Source organism: Chelonoidis abingdonii, chromosome 3, assembly GCF_003597395.2.
Source record: "Chelonoidis abingdonii isolate Lonesome George chromosome 3, CheloAbing_2.0, whole genome shotgun sequence".
NCBI classification, from domain to species: Eukaryota; Metazoa; Chordata; order Testudines; family Testudinidae; genus Chelonoidis; species Chelonoidis abingdonii.
In genome coordinates, this window is record NC_133771.1 from 33411331 (window position 1) to 33428576 (window position 17246).

The following is a 17246-nucleotide window of genomic DNA, read 5'->3' on the forward strand; positions in this document are numbered from 1 at the left end:
CAACGCTTCAGAAATCGACGCTAGCCTCGGACCATGGACGCACAACACCGAATTACTGTGCCTAGTGTGGCCTCGTGAAATCGAATTTATAATATCAGTTTTATAAAACCGATTTTAGCTAATTCGATATTATCGCGTAGTGTAGATGTGGCCTTTGTTTACTTAGGTCTACCTCTGTGCCTGCAGAGGCTTGAGGTAAACAAACCATCTCGGCCCGCCAGGAGCTTATCCTGATGGCCCGGGAGCCAAAGTTTGCTGATCCCCGAACTATAGGGTTGGCTTATGAACGGGTTATAAAAATTTTCCTTGTTTACTTATCCATCTTGGGAAGGGCGGGGGTTTAGCTTATAAACAAACTGGCTTATGATCGAGTATATACAGTAGGTAAAACTAATGCATAAAAATGCTAGGCATCATTTTACAGCAGCAAGTAATCATCATAATGAATTATATCTATGCTACTACCTCTTGTGACTCCACTGCTCTAGTGTTTTTGATAGCAGAGGCTTAAATCATATTGAAAGTCATTGGTGGAGGCTGTGGGAGGCAGGGGAAGATAGTAATCAGAATGCGGTTAATGTAAGGTCTGATATCTTTGAGCTTGACAGAATTAGTGGGAATTGATGTATACCGTTAAACAGCTAAGATTTTGTTCTGCTAAATACTAATGCATAATATATTTGGCTCAGTGACAAGAACTCCCAATGGTTGCTGCCAGAGTTCAAAAAGTATATATTTTTGCCACTAATGGTTTCCACACTTATATATCCACTTCATGTGTCTCCTAAACAGTTTTGTGCTAAACTGCAGTGTGTCTGGCGTATGTGGCATGAAAAATTATTTTGGCCTTACAGAAACAAAGGTTAAAATACTTATTACTCTCACCTTCTGTTAGGCACCGGATAGGTAGTGACTTCTAAATGGAGTGGATTGCAATTCCTCATTTTTAAATTTTCTGATTTGGGTCAAAATTTATGAGGTATGATGTTAGTTGAATAATTATTTCACAGTTCCAAAGGATACTTAATCTTATATGCTCTCCCATCTCCCCCCACCCTTTGCTTTTCATTACAAATTTAGGTCCACTACTCATTGTGACAAAAAAGAAAAGAAAATTTTGAGATAGAATAATACTATTTTGATTACGGTTGTCACTGCAAATGAAAACAGTGTTACATAGAGGGATTTAAAATAATTAATAGCAGTAGCACTAGCACCCATTTTGACTTGCAGCATTTAAGTTTAGAATTTTGCTACCAGGGAGGGGATGTTATTGAAATTCAGATCCTTAGACTGCTTATACAAAATGGTGATTAAGTTGAGTTTTACTTGTTCATTTACTGGTGACATTTATTTTCTCTTTCACTATGGAAAAAAATTAAATCATATCAGTTCATGTCTTCATTTTTTGTATGCTATAACAATTACTAGTTATGTGAATTGAGAGATATTAAGTAAAAATTTTAAACTGGATTTTAGGCCTTATTCTTCAGATTGTATACCCATATAATTCCAATGACTTCTGTGAAGTTACTTCTTTTTTTATGTTGGAGTAACTGAGACCAGAATCAGCGCCTTGCATACAGCATTTATTTATCAAAAGAGAAGACCTCAATATAAAAAAAAAAAAAAAAAAAATTGCTTTATGAGGAAAAAAGCACAAATTCCTAAAGGACTTCAAAATGACTTTTCTGTAGACTACCTATGAATTAACACAAACTTAAGCAAGAAAAATGTATCTTTTCCCATATTTATTTTTTCTTGTTCTTTCTGTGCTTGCTTTATTTTAAGATTTGGTCCCTCAGATTGTAATCTTGCACATGATTGTTTTACTTCAAATGCTTAATGTCTGACCTCTTTGCAATTAAAATACTTGTTGAAAAATGGAAGCCTTTTCTACTATCTGAGTATTCTTAACCAGTGTAAACTACTAATAGGTAATCTGAACTTCATTATATAAAGTTTTAGTAAAAATTGACATGATTTATATGTTCATAGGCTATAATTTGTCATCTAATATGATTTTCAGGCAAAATGTTTTCTTTTTGGTAAATCATTATAATCAAATGAGGGAAGATTAACCTATTGTTCCTGTTTTCTATCATTTAATTTATTCTCAGAGTGGAGACACTGTGTTGATAGGAGCTGTTAGAGGAGGTCATGTTGAAATTGTGAGGGCCCTGCTACATAAATATGCTGATATAGACATTAGAGGTCAGGTAAGTACAATGGTATTGATTTATTTATGTCCCTTAGGTGGAATGTGAAGTTGAGAATTGTACAGTTTCCTGAAAAATATGACTTGAAAAATTTGTCCATAATCTACCAGCCAGAGGACAAAGTCTACTAACTAATATGAAGAAATAAATATCTCTTCTGACACTGCTCTTGCAGTTTGAAGGAAGAAATCTTATATGCTGTATTTAATAGAATATATTGTCAATCAACTTTTTACTTGTAATTACTTAGCAGAAAAAATATTTATTGAATATATTTGATGCATTTTACCAGTATTCCATAATATATTTGCTGAATAAATTATATTAAATATTTTTCAGTGAATTTCACCAATATATTTGTTGTTAGTACTACTCACATCATCTTTCTTGTTTTTGTTAGAACTTCTTTCCCTTCCTGGCTTAACTCCACCTCTTTTTTTTTTTTTTCTTTTTCTTTTAATACTTTGCATTATCATCAATTACTTTAGTTTTTTCTTCCACACTCTGCTTCTACTCACTTTTTTATTTCTTCCATATTTTCTGTCTCTTCTTTCTTCTCCCCCTGAAGCCTCTCTCCCAATACTGTATATCTCTTTTCAGACTTATCACATCCAATCATTCCTTCTACTCCTTTAACCTTTCCTCACCACTGTATGTTGTTGTGTGCTAAAGCGCCCATGCCATACTTGCTAGAACACTAAACTTACTATCCAGAAACAAAATAGATTTGGTGCCCCAGTGTTTGTGCAATGACCAAGAGAGAAGCCACGCTGTCTTTAGCAGGAGCTATGAAAGTGGGAGGTTTTTTAGGCCTCCTTCCAGCATGCCATCATTGAACCCTGCTTGTGAGTTCCATCTTTGTCATATCAGCTTTTGTCTACACATGTCTGATAAATTTGGAGCCCTTCAATGTCCTCAGGCTTCTGGAATGGAAAAGAAAAACTTTCTTGTAGTTGCTTGGCTGCTACATTGAAGAGGGAAGGCTGGGTCACCACTGCTTGACCTCCTTCCCCAAGTCTCTGTTTTTACGGTTTCCTCACTGAATAGTTTCTGGTGTAGGTCATAGCTTTTCCAAGCAACAGTGGGACAAAGCTGACCTGATTCTCTGGTCATAAACTACTGGTGGTGAAAACAGACTAAAGCCAGATCATTTTTCATTGTATTGTAGCTTGCTAAAATTGAAATGGACAGCAGAGCTACTTCAGTAGTCTGTTGGCAGACTTAGACAACACTACACCGATACATACGTGGTTAGTTTTTGAAGGGTTATCAGGTTATCTTCTCAGGCAAAAGAGCTAGAAAATTAATCTTTTGATTCTGCAAAAGTTGATGACCATTGCCTACAAAAGTGTCCTGCTTGGAGAAATTGTATGGCTTGTAGACCAAGTTTTAAATCTAAATATTAAAAACTACTGTATTTTGTGGCTAAATATTTAAACTCCATGCAAATAGGCCAAAATCCTTAGTGGGTCTGCCAGCACACTGAAAAAAATGACTGAGTACTTATAAGCTAACTCTCTAGTGGTGAGACCTTCTATTCTTCCTTGACCATAAATCTGGGACCCTTTGGTCCTGCCTAAGCACAACATAGTCAGGCACTAAACTGATCACCAGAGCCAGTATCTTACACTAATGTTTCCAGTACTTTAGACTGTGAAGCATTTTCTTCTGGTCCTTTGTGCTGGCTATAACTTCTTTCTTCTGTACATGCAAAGAAAGAGCTTGAAGCCCTGTAAAATAAAGAGTAGCTTCTGCTACTAGAGGCTCTTGTGAGAGGAAGAAGAAAAAGGAGCTGCTCCTCAGGAATGGAGCTACTTTTGTGATTGGATCTATGAACCATCAATAGGAGAGGAATTCCAGGAGAAACAGGACCAGTTGCCTGGACACCATGCCGATCCAAAAATATCTATAACTAGAAATATACCACATGTATACAGTGGCAAATGACATAACGGAACTCTATACTGCAAGCCTTCATGTCTCTTCCCTGTCTCCCAATTCATGAACTAGTTGCAAGCCCAACAGATAGTTCCACACCAGTGCCTTTCCTTGAACTTAAGAGCGGGTGGCGGAAAAAAAAATACATAGGGTGGGACAAGAAGTCAAACCCATGTCCTGAACTTGCTTATACAGTCACCAAGGTGTCTGGCCACCAAATTAGGATGTCCTGAAGGCTTTGTTGCCTTGGCAAACATTGTTCCTATCATTGCCCTATGCACTACATCTTGGGTGGTCCTCACTCATAGAGATGAATCATCCGGTCAGATTGCCTTGTATGCTCGCTCTCTGAAGGCTTCCTTTCTTCCCCCATTAATGTTACGTAGTGTGTGAGAATTCCCCATTTGTCCCTACCCTACTGCTTCCAGCAAGCCAGTCCTGGACGAAGGGTTGGACTGAATTGTTCATTAGTTCTTGGCTGACTACATGTTCACAATTTATTTTTCATAGTTATCTAAAAACTCAGTACAAAGACGTCTGATCTTGCAAGTGAAGAAGATTTGGCCATTTCTGTACTTGTATTATAAAACCTATCTGAGAAAACCTAGCAATCTGCAAGAAGTGGTATTGATTTTTTCTATAGGTAGTACATTTCTCCCTGAGTCATTACTGAAGCAATGCCCTAGCACTTATCTCCTATTTTCTAGCCAAATTCTGGTATAAGGAATTATGTTCTGCTTACCCAAAATCCACTTGAAGTTTTAGTTGGATGTGATCGTGTCCTCTGCCTTTATTGAACTGTGATATAATTTTGCTGTGTGAGTTTAAATAGTGATTATCCCATAAAGTCTACAAAATGAATGCTGCTGGATGAAAACTGCTGTGTAAATCCAAAATGTTTGTTTTTGTAGGATAGCAAAACTGCTTTATATTGGGCTGTTGAAAAAGGAAATGCTACAATGGTGAGGGATATCTTGCAGTGCAATCCTGATACTGAAATGTGTACAAAGGTAAGTGACTGGGATTGTAACCACAGATATGGTGTGTTTATTATTCTAAGACTCTTCTTTTTTGTTTTCGTCCTGCATGGATTTGAAACCATAACACCAAATTCCAATTTTGTTCGCAATGTGGACAGTTCACTCTTACAATACTGGTTAATTTCAGCTTTATATCTCTGTGCTATATAATCAGTGCTCTGTAGCCATGCCTTTTGCTGACAGGAACCAATCACTGCTCAGTAAGAGCCGTTCAGAAGGGAAACTGAGAACCTCTTGTTGGTGATGCTGGTGTTGCTGAGGTAAAGCGAATGGCAGTGTAAGTGGTGAGGGAGAAGGAGAGACTATGCTAATAAACTTGAACTCTTACAGTCAGTGATTGCATATACAGGAATTGAAAAGAGAGAATACTATACATATCAATGATTTAACTTTTTTCCCAAATGCTTTGGTAGCCATATTATTGGAATTCTCCCCCTCTCTTTTAGACTGTTTATGAAAGCAACTGGCTTTGGACTGTGTAATGAAGTGTCTGTAGAAAGGCATTTACATTGCTTATGATGGATGCCTTTGATCAGTTTACCATGTTCTTGAAGAGTAAGTGCATTTTTGAGGGAAAAGTTGGGAAGCACTATTTTTTAATGTAGTGATGCTTTTAGAATTATAAAAGTGTCCTCTCAAAAGTAAAGAATTCAGTTTGTTAAAATATTCCTAATTATGGTTAGTCAAAAGGAATGATGTTGTATGGAGGTTTTTATATGTTTACTTCTAATTTTTACTTTTAGGATGGAGAAACCCCTCTTATAAAAGCAACCAAGATGAGAAATATTGATATAGTAGAGCTTCTGCTGGATAAAGGAGCTAAGGTTTCTGCTATTGACAAGGTAGAGAATATTTAGTAACTTATTTATAGAATGTCTAGTCAAATTAGTTTTGTACATAAATTTGGTAGTGAATCATGAGTGTTTTTTGCAGCCAGATAGAGCCCTGTCTTTTGGGAAAACCAGACACCTGGCAACTCTAGTCGTAAGTGGAATTCACAAGACAAAATGCAATTCATAAGATGATATACACATTTCCTCAAGCTGTCACATTATGCTTGATTATGCTTGATAAGAACTCTAGAAAATAAAACATATATAGGTTCTGTCCCTTAAGATTCATACTTTTAAAGTGTTAATTTGTATTGTGTTCAGTGACATTCATGCATAAAAAGGAATTTCACAAATGCAGTAGAACAGGCAAGTGCTAATTGATTGATTCTGCCAGGAGTGCAAGTCTGGGCAAGCAATTTCAAAATAAGCCCAAAGAATCATAACACAACTTAATTAACCTGAGGACCAACAGTGATGAGATGGACAAAATAATGTGGCAAAATCTATCTCCTTTCTCTCTGTTTAGATCATTGTTATTGTTTGGCACTCATATTTGGTTTTGATTGATACTCTAAAAATAATTAAAGTGAATCAACCTGTTCTGTGTATTTCTTCTTGCTGTTTTCTTCTTCCTTCCACTCCTGTCTTCATCTTACTCTGTATGTTGTCCATTTACATTGCAAGCTTTATGGAGAGAGAAGCCTGTTTTATTTTACATCTGTAAAGCATTGAACACATTTTTGGGAGGTAAATAATAATGAATAACAGAATTAATGTGGTATTGATTTGTTGTTATGGGAAACTTTAAGACCTTGAAAATGCTTTCCTAGTTAAAGCTGTCAGTGTGACACAGTTTTATACAGCAGAAAATAGCATAACTGGTTTTTAAGTATCTGAAGTTACTAGAGGATTGATGTTAATAGCAACCTTTGGTTTCATGGGCCTTAAAATATGGAGAAAGACTACTTAAGAGAGCTGAATTTTTTATAATGTATTTTTACTATTATTATCCTTCTCCTTTGCCTACATGTTAACTTTTTGGTGAATTTCTTCAATGTTACATTAGGGAGTGTGTACCAGGGAGGGGTTTATGTCATTAAATTTTCTTTAAAATATATTTTGTTTTGATGAACTACACCACACTCATATTCTGAAACATTTATTGCATGCAGAATCTCACTTTTTTAAAAATTAACCCATTGCTATTACTAGAGTTTTTCACTTGATTTAATTACAGAAAGGAGATACTCCACTTCATATTGCCATTCGTGGACGAAGCCGTAAACTTGCAGAACTGCTTTTAAGAAATCCAAAAGATGGCAGACTGCTTTATAGACCCAACAAAGCAGGAGAGACACCTTATAACATTGACTGTAATCACCAGAAAAGTATTTTAACTCAGATATTTGGTGCCAGTAAGTGTGAGCATTATTTGTCTTTTCCTTAGGTATTAATATCTGCTTTTGAAGGGAATAGAGCTCCTATTAGGATTTAGAAGATTAAATAACTAGGTGCATTAGAAGAATCTTCTAAGGCCATGTTTCTGTTTATCCCATTGTATAATGAAAATTGAGTGTAGTTTAGAAATGTGCAGTTGTAATATGGGGAAAGGTGGTGATCTGAAAAGAAACGAGAGCTTGACAGGAATATAGTAGGAAAATCCATTATTCCAGAGCCCTAATAGAATTAGAATTAAGCTTTTGTCATTTGTTTCTGAACAGGAAACTAATGTGAGATGTGTTGACAATGACTCCCTTGCATTTGGTTTTGTCTATATTTAGTTCTTGTTTTTGAGAGGAATTCATTTGCTTTAGCTTGCTGCAACTGTGGGATGTTGTTTGAGTCCTTGCATATTAAATCTTAATGGTTTTGACAACTATTCAGTTCCTATGAGCTGCGTCCTATATTCTAACTATACTGTTTATAAATTTATGGCTGAAATCCAGTTGAGTAGGAATATATATACAGAAACGATGATTTTGTTTTTCCATTGAATTATTTATTATACAAGTAAATTTGTCATGATTTCAAGTAATTGTGTGAAATATAGCATATGAAAAAAAATGTTTTATATTTACATTACAGGGCATTTGTCTCCTACTGAAACTGATGGAGACATGCTGGGTTATGATCTCTATAGCAGTGCCTTGGCTGATATTCTCAGTGAGCCAACCATGCAGCCACCTATCTGTGTAGGGCTGTATGCCCAATGGGGAAGTGGGAAATCTTTTTTGCTCAAAAAACTGGAAGGTAACATTTGATTTTTAGCTTTTTTGTATGTTTGGATACATAGTCTATAAAACATCACATAGGCATTTCTACACTGAGGTAGACCATCTAGTCCAGTATCCTATCTCTGGTTCGATAATATATAACTCTTCTCCGAAACTCTCCCCCTCCATATTGCACTCATCAATCAAGGAAAATATAAAACGTGAGGATTGATAACCTTTAATTTTGCTAGTGCTGCCATAAATGGATACATTTTATACAATATCTAACCAGTTTTTAAATCCTGCTAACCTATTAGTCTGCAAGGCTTCCTGCAGCAGTGAATCCCCCCACATGGTAATTCTGTTGCTTTGAAAGTATTTCATTTTCTTAGTTTGGAATTTTACTTTCAATTTTAAGTTTATCTTTGTATTATAGGAAAGAGTGAATAATGATGGCTGTCTCTTTGTGATATTATTTGCCTTTTTTTGTGTGTATCACCCTCTTCTAGTTATCTTTCAAAACTAAATTCTGATGTATTAATTCTCTTATGTAAGTGTTCTCTGATTCTAGTAATTTGCCTTGTCATTTTCTGGACCTTTTTGTTTCAGAGGTTAACTTCTTGAGAGCACATAATCAGGCTGACTGCAATATATGAAGAGAAAATCACCATTAACTCATTGAATACCATTTAAACATTTTCCATGTATTCTCTATCCTCTTTGTAATGCATGAAAACTTTTATTTACTGCCGCTCAATGAGATTTCCAGGTTGACTCTGTAAATATTTGAGATGTTCCATCTAATTCATAAAAGTTAAAGTATTATCTTACTTCTAAGATGTATTAAATTAAATTGAAGAGATAATTTTATCATCCTAATTCCCAGTCACTCAAACATACTCATTTCTGCTTACAATTTTTTATGGTTTGAATAACTTAAATAATTATTACTTGAGTGAATATATCCATTCATTCCACCTTATCCTTCCCATTATAAATAAAAGTAATGTACGTTATTGGCGCTAATATCTACCCTAAGTTAACTTTTCTATTTGTTCTCAGTCTTTGTTAGCTGTTGCTCAGTCATTTTTGATTGATGCCACCATTTTTTTACCTCTCACTCCATGGATACTAAATATCTGTTGCTGGAATTCTCATTTGTATGAACTTAAACTGAAAACCAGAAATAAATACATAACATAATGACTTTCATACTGTGATGGTTATCATCAGGGTTCTAACACAATTTCCTTTATTCGTTTGCAGGAATTTTTTTTTTTTGTGTCATAAAAATACACAGCTAAGGTTGACTTTTCTGTGTGCTTTTTCTATTCTAGATGAAATGAAAACTTTTGCAGGACAGCAGATTGAACCTCTGTTCCAGTTCTCGTGGCTTATTGTATTCCTTACGTTCTTGCTGTGTGGAGGGCTGGGTTTATTGCTTGCTTTTACAGTGGACGCAATGCTCGGAATAGCTGTGGCACTGAGCTTATTAGCAGTTCTATACATATGCTTTAGTAAGTCTGTTTTCACTTCATATACAACATACTGGTTCTGTCTATTTTTAGAGTTCAGTATTTATTCATAAGCAAATGCCGTACTTCTGAAAAAAAATATGAAAACCAGATTGTTTATTATTAAAAACAATGAAAATAAACACTGGAGAATAAACTTAGTAAGAACAGCAAAATAATGCATTTAACTTCATTAATATGGGTTAGAACAATAGCTATTAAGTAAAAATTCATTGACTCAACTCCCATATCTTAATTTCATGTCACTTCAGTTCAAGAACTGAATATTTTTAACAGAAGCGCTTAATATTTAGGCAGTAGTAAGATTTTAAAAGAGTAGAGCTCAGTTTTTAAAAGTGAACATGTAATACTTCAAATGATTGAGAGGGTGTGATTAAAATTGCAGAAATATTTAAAAACTGTTGGAAAAATATATTAAGATGGAGTTAAAATATATATATCAACGATAAAATATCATATAAAATGTAATTGTTACCAAAACCGGCATTGCAAATCCAGAAAATTCAGAGATAAATTAAACTGACAAGATGTCCATATGTGTTAAAGTGCAGAAACACCCATTTTAAGTCCCCAGAATACCCGTAACTCTGTTTTATCTTGATGCCATGATGGGGCAGGGAGGATTAAAAATAATTATTTTTTAAAAATTTGTTTTAAATTAATTTGATACCAGACATTAATATGCCTTAACCATAATTGTATGCTTGTTGCTTGCTATCACTATAGGACTGAGTTAATGTTGCATCTGTGGAACAACACAAAGCAGCCAGAGTATACCAATGAATCTGACTCTTAATTTGCTAGCATGAAGCCACAGAACTTCTAAGAGCAGTAATAGTTGGGGCCAGTCCAGTGATATTTGGCAGCTAAGTAATCTGTGAATGAGAAGTCATGACATACATTCACTTTCACTCTACTAACTCATATCAATTAATTGAACTGCAGCATGCACATTAACTGGAGAGGAATAATGGTGATTGGTTGAGTTACCGCAGATGTCATAATTGCCCCATATAAATTACCTGAGCTACTGGCCTGGACCTGTTTTAATCTATAGCCATGAGAGATACAACTGTTAGTAGCATAGCGTTATTGCAATCTGATTTCTTCAAACATAGACAATGCACAAGATTTCAATGATTTTTAGCTAGTTTAAAGTGTCTTTTTTAGTAACTGTCCATTATTAAGGCAAAGAACGGTTTGAGTGCTAAATGTCTTGAGGGACCCATTTTTGGTTTGTTTTAACTTATTTACTTAACTATGGAGTCATGACTAACATTTCCATAATAAAATATGAGAATCAGTTTCTCATTAGCTTTCTTTCCAAGCTCTGAGTTTGATACTCTGTGTATGTACAGGTCTTATCTGACAGTGTTCTCAGAGCCACCTTTTTCTTGCTTTAAAATCCCATCTCAGTCATGAGACTTACATTGCAGCTGCTATTCTTGTGATTAAAAAAAAGACTGGATAGGGCCAACTTTAGAACCCAAAAATACTTTTTTTCATTTGGTGAAGGGACCACTGTTGGGTGTAACAAGGCCATTATACTTCTGTGGCTTGAGCTAACTGCTTCCACAACACTTAGTTCAGGCCACTAATGTGTAACTAGCTAGGAATAGAGGCTAATTCTTTCTTCTTCATGACAATTCCAAGTGCTACAATGAAGCCATTTGGCTTCATTAGTTCTGCAAGTTTTGATAAGTATTAAGGTCTTATCTGTTCAGACTTCCATGACTTTTTTTATATTGAGATGTTAAGAAAGTATTTTATTACAGCTGTGATTTACTTTGGTGGCCGAAGAGAAGGAGAAAGCTGGAACTGGGCCTGGATATTAAGTACAAGGTTGGCAAGACATATGGGGTACTTGGAGCTGCTTCTCAAACTGATGTTTGTGAACCCACCAGAATTACCAGAGCAAACCACTAAAGCTTTACCTGTCAGGTTAGAGTTATTTCATATATACTTTTCTTTCTCTTTCCTACATAATTCAGTTTGACATTGTTATCAATCTATAAACAGTACAGTGAAATAGGAATCCAGCAGGTTTATGTATGTATAGTTTATTCTCCTTCAAATAACTCTTCATGTTCTAGTAAGGAAAAAAAAGAGTAATTATTGATCAAGATAGTTTGCAGACAATAATATTGGTTACCAAGATAACTATGTGAGATTTATTCATATTAAAATCACTTGAAATATGCAACAGGATAATTAAGCTTATTCTTACAATATTTTAAGGATTGTATGTATATTTGTAATGATCATCACATTCAAATGAATAGTATGTATTTGTATTTTTAGAATGATACCAAAAATTAACCCTAACTTTTATGATTCCTAGTAGACTCCCTAATGCTTTACCAAGAAGCTAATAAAATTACTTTGTTACATCTCTATTTGTACACACCAATTTAACTAATAGAAATAAAATTTAGATGAAAATTGTAATGTTATAGTTTGAAGTTATGATTTAGTTTTATTCTTCCTTTTCCTCATGTAAGTTAGGGCAGCTATTTTATGTTGAGATTTACTATCACAAGTGCATGTATGCATTAAGTCTAGTCAAGTTTCAAGTAATCACAGCATGACCATGTAATTCTTAAAATTATTTATATACTTTTCAGTATATCAGGCTGATATGGATCCTTTGTTGTTCATTAGTTATGCATTTATGGTTACTACTGGAGTCTAATCGTGTATATGTATCAATTAGAAACTTATTTACTCCCATGCCTTTTGATTGACCATGAAACAGCTGAAATACTGGTATTGTATTGTCTTGTTTTTTTTATTTTTCATCCTGGATACATATGAGAGAATCCTGCACAATGTTGTTGTTGTTGTATTAGTCTTTAGTTTTTGTGGATTGTGATCATTAAGTTTTGTCTTTTATATTTGCACTCTGAGATACTATGAGACATATTTCAGTAAATCAAATGCTAAAATAAGACAGGGATGGAGGCAAAGGAAAGGTTGAAAATGGGGGAGGAGGCAGCAGGGTAAAGAGGCTAAATTGCTATAAGAGCAGTGGTATAGAGACTCTTAATTAAAGAAACTCTTATTTAAATGTTCGTTCTGCTACATTTGAAAGGATACCCTTCAACTGTAGAGGAATAGAAAGGTTTTATCTCCACTAGCCAAAAAGGACTTATACATACAAGATACGTATTTTTTTGTCTCTCTTCAGATTTCTATTTACTGATTACAATAGACTGTCCAGTGTAGGTGGTGAAACATCAATGGCTGAGATGATTGCTACCCTTTCTGATGCATGTGAAAGGGAGTTTGGTTTCTTAGCAACAAGACTTTTTCGAGTGTTTAAGACAGAAGATACACAAGGTATTTATTACGCAAATGACTTCTTTGATTTTTCCATTTCACTGCAGTTGTAAAGTGTTCTGTTTTTTCACATCAGTATATTGTTTGTCTAAACTAAGTTTTTGATATGTAGAAGATTAGACTACTGCTTTAATTGTACCCTTTCCATTCACCTTGGAAAAATAAGCTGCGAAACCATAATTTTTTATGTAGAACGATTATAGAAAAACAATTAGCTGAAAACAAAAGATATTCTTGAGCATAGTTGAGAATTTTTCATAAAAATATATATGTGTATGAGTGTATGTAGAACAATGGTTCCCAAACTTGTTCCTCCACTTCTTCAGGGAAAGCCCCTGGCGGGTCGAGCCAGGTTGTATACCTGTCGTGTCCGCAGGTTCGGCTGATTTGTGGCTCCCAGTGGCTGCGGTTCATTGCTCCAGACCAGTGAGCTTGCCACACTGACCAAACAGGAAATGAAATTCAAAATTTCCTGAGGCTTTACCTGTGTGCCTGGCTAGTGCATCGGAGTTGAAAGTGATGTCCAGAGTGGTCACATTGGAGCACTCTGGGATAGCTCCCGAAGGCCAATAATGTTGATTTGCATCCACAGTACCCCAAATTTGACCCAGCAAGGTTAATTTTAGGAGTACTCCCCTCACTGGAGTCACAGAAGTCGATTTTAAGAGCCCTTTAGATCAATAGAATGGGGTTACCTGTGTAGACGCGTTCATTATAAAATAGACCTAACGTGGCTAAATTCGACCTAACACTGTAGTGTAGACCAGGGCTCAGTCTTCTCTTTTCCAGACTTAAACACAGCCAGTTTTTTCAATCTTCCCTCATAGGTCATGTTTCTAGACCTTTAATCATTATTATTGCTCTTCTCTGGATTTTCTCTAATTAGTCCACATCTTTCCTGAAACGTGGCACCCAGAACTGGACACAATACTCCATTTGAGGTCTAATGAGCACGGACTAGAGTGGAAGAATTACTACTTATCTTGCTTACAACACTCCTGCTAATACATTTGTAACCATGCCTTAGTGGGTCACAACTGAGGATGCCAAATTCAGGATGAACTGCTGAGAAATAAGGCAACACAATCCAAAACTGGTGGTTATTCTTGTATAAGATATACCAAACCAGCCACAAAAGTAAACTGTTTCACCACACTGGCTAACAAGAAAACATAAAGGCAGTTTTCTCAGGCATTCCAGTTCTTATATCACCACCAGAAGCACTGGATTCAGAGATGAGTGGTTCTTTACAATCAGTCTCATCAAATAATAGGTTCTTCTGATCCCAAAGGACCAGCCACACAGGTCAGTATATAACTTAGGTCTTACCCAAAAATCACGCTGATGCAAATCCTTTAGTATCTAAAATCTAAAGGTTTATTCATAAAAAGAAAGAAAGATGAGAGTTAAAATTGGTTAAAGGAATCAATCACATACAGTAATGGGAAATTTCTTCATTCAGGCTTGTAGCAGTGATGGAATAAACTGCTGGCTTAAATCAAGTTTCTGGAGTACATCCATGGTTTGGTTCGGTTGTTCAGTCCTTTGTTCATAGCTTCCATTTGTAGCAAAGTTCCTCCAGAGGTAAAGAAGCAGGATTGAAGACAAAGTGGAGGTGTTTCACCAGGGCCTTTTACAGGTTTTGCCATGTGGAGGGCATCCCATTGTTCTTACTGTGGAAATTTACAGCAGCAAGACAGAGTTTGGAGTCACATGGACAAGCCACATGTTCATGCCTGGTTTCCCTCCGTCATTGCAGGAAGCCATTACGTACTTTCCAGACAGCATGTTTACATGACAGTCCACTCAGTGTAGATGTTGTCTACCATGGTCCATTGTCAGCCAAGTGTTTCTTGATGAGCCCCTTAATTCAAATAGTCCCTCTAAGATGTGCTGGGCATTACCCCAGGAGCAAACATTTGAAATCCAAGTATAGAGCCAATACTTACAACTTCAAATTCAAAAATGATACGTGCATACAGATAGCAGAATCATAACAAGCAAATCATAACCTTTTCATAGACACTTCACTTGACAACCTTTGTACAAGATTTTCTGCAAATATATAACAGTGGTTGCAACAATTATCTATATCGTCCTATTTTAATCAGATAACGTCACAACATCCCAGAGTGATTTTTTTTTTTGCAACACTGTTAGTGTTGACTCATATTTAGCTTGTGAACCACTATGACTTCCGGATCCCTTTCCGCAGTACTCCTTCCTAGGCAGTCATTTCCCCGTTTTATATGTTTATGACTGATTGTTCCTTCGTAAATGGAGTACTTTGCATTTGTCCTTATTGAATTTAATCTTATTTATTTCAGACCATTTTTCCACTTTGTCCAGATCATTTTTTAAATTTTTATCCTATCCTCCAAAGTACTTGCAACCCCTCTCAGCTTGGTATCATCCGCAAACTTTATAAGTGTGCTCTCTGTGCCATTATCTAAATCACCGATGAAGATATTGAACAGAACCGGACCCAGAACTGATCCTTGCATGACCCCTCTCGTTATGCTCTTCCAACTCTATCACTGTTACCAACTCTGATTGTGACAGGAGTGGGGAAGAATTTTCTAGCTAGCCACAAATGGAAAAGGGTGAGCTCTTTTCATCCGTAGATTTTTTCCACTTCCAGTAGCAGTGAGGAGTTAAAAAGCACTCCATGGCTGCTGACTGACTTAACAGTCAAAGGGAAGACATTCTTAACAGAATGGGAATATGTGAGGAAGGTGAGTTCTTCAAAGCACTTCTCAATTCACACAAGCATTTCCTCCATCTTGCCTGAGTTCAGCTTCAGCCAACTGGTCTTCACCTAGCTGCACCTGCTGCATTTGGCTAGGCATTGAGGAAGCTGGTAGGTGATGCTGTTTCATTGATGATAGAGATGATATGGTGGCTGTAATCTCTATACTGCCATCACTCTAGCCATGCTGTTTGTTCCACTTTACACAGTGGCTTCGTATAAGTACCCAATATGATGGGCAGAGGATTGAGCCTTGAGAAACACCACAGGTGAGGGATCTGTAGATTGAAGGAATAATTGCTCATTGTTACTCACTGGGTTTGGTCGGAGAGAAAGGAGAAGGAATTTCATTTCATCCCTACAAACTCTCAGACATCAGACAGGAGTATGTAATTGGTGTTAAATGCAATTAGGAGAATTGGCAGGAATGCAGATATTACGTCATTTGTCCATGGACAAAAGAATAATCCATCCATAAAAAACAATTATTTTTTCTGTTCCATGCCCCTCCCCTTACTGACGGGGGTCTAGGATACTAGCACTTGTCAAATGAAGTTGGACACATTTTTGCTGGCTTCTTGATCATCTTACTCCAAGTGGAAGGTTTCCATCTTCACAGGAGGAATGATCTGTTAGTAGAAGGTCCTAGATATTTTTGTTTCTTTTTCACTAGGCAGAAGGGCATGGATTAAAAAATCAAGACTGTGGCTTCAGAGACTTCTTTTTGTATTAGTAGTTGAATATCTGACAGTTTTGAGCTTAAAACCAGGTAGTTAGTAATCTAATTTTGTTGGTGCACATGAAAATTTTGCAAACTGATCCCACAAAAGGGAAGGCCTGGTTTGGAAAATATTATTGGATTAAATTTATGTATATGTTCACATTCACTCACTCTGCAGGCTTTGAGCAAACAGTTGCCAGTGCTTAATAAATAATCATAATCATAATAAACTGTTGAGATTAAATCTTAATGAAAACCAGAATAGTTTTTTCAGCCCTACTCCTATGAAAATAAAAAGTGAAAGGAAGAGAGTTTGTGTATGGATAGTATAAATCAGGTGACAGAAACAGACTTCAGAACAAGAAATTTTTATACACCTATCCTGCAGTGATCCTATTTCTCCTCTGCCGTAGAGGCAGTGTTGTCAGACTTCGCAGAACTCATGAACACAGACTGTCTCCACTTCACACAAGAGCCCAGGACTTGTCACTGTGAGAAACTATCAGCCTCTTTGGCCTGGTCTATTGTGCCGATTTTAGCAGAGTTAAACCAATTTAACGCTGCATCCGTCCACACAATGAGGCCCTTTATATTGATATAAAGGGCTCTTTAAACCGGTTTCTGTACTCCTCCCCGACGAGAGGAGTAGTGCTGAAATC

The 17246-nt window shown here is 36.1% G+C and overlaps 1 protein-coding gene across 5 annotated transcripts in view; it reads left to right on the forward strand.

Annotated features, from left to right (window-relative positions):
- KIDINS220 (kinase D interacting substrate 220) overlaps positions 1-17246 on the forward strand; it is a 166326-nt gene that overhangs the window by 40403 nt on the left and 108677 nt on the right. For all 5 annotated transcript variants that reach the window (XM_032795185.2, XM_032795179.2, XM_032795180.2 and 2 more), the window contains exons 9-16: positions 2121-2219; positions 5069-5167; positions 5941-6039; positions 7268-7445; positions 8116-8280; positions 9581-9760; positions 11554-11719; positions 12966-13117. In XM_032795185.2, the coding sequence (XP_032651076.1) occupies positions 2121-2219; positions 5069-5167; positions 5941-6039; positions 7268-7445; positions 8116-8280; positions 9581-9760; positions 11554-11719; positions 12966-13117 (1138 nt within the window). The remainder of the gene's footprint in view (positions 1-2120; positions 2220-5068; positions 5168-5940; positions 6040-7267; positions 7446-8115; positions 8281-9580; positions 9761-11553; positions 11720-12965; positions 13118-17246) is intronic.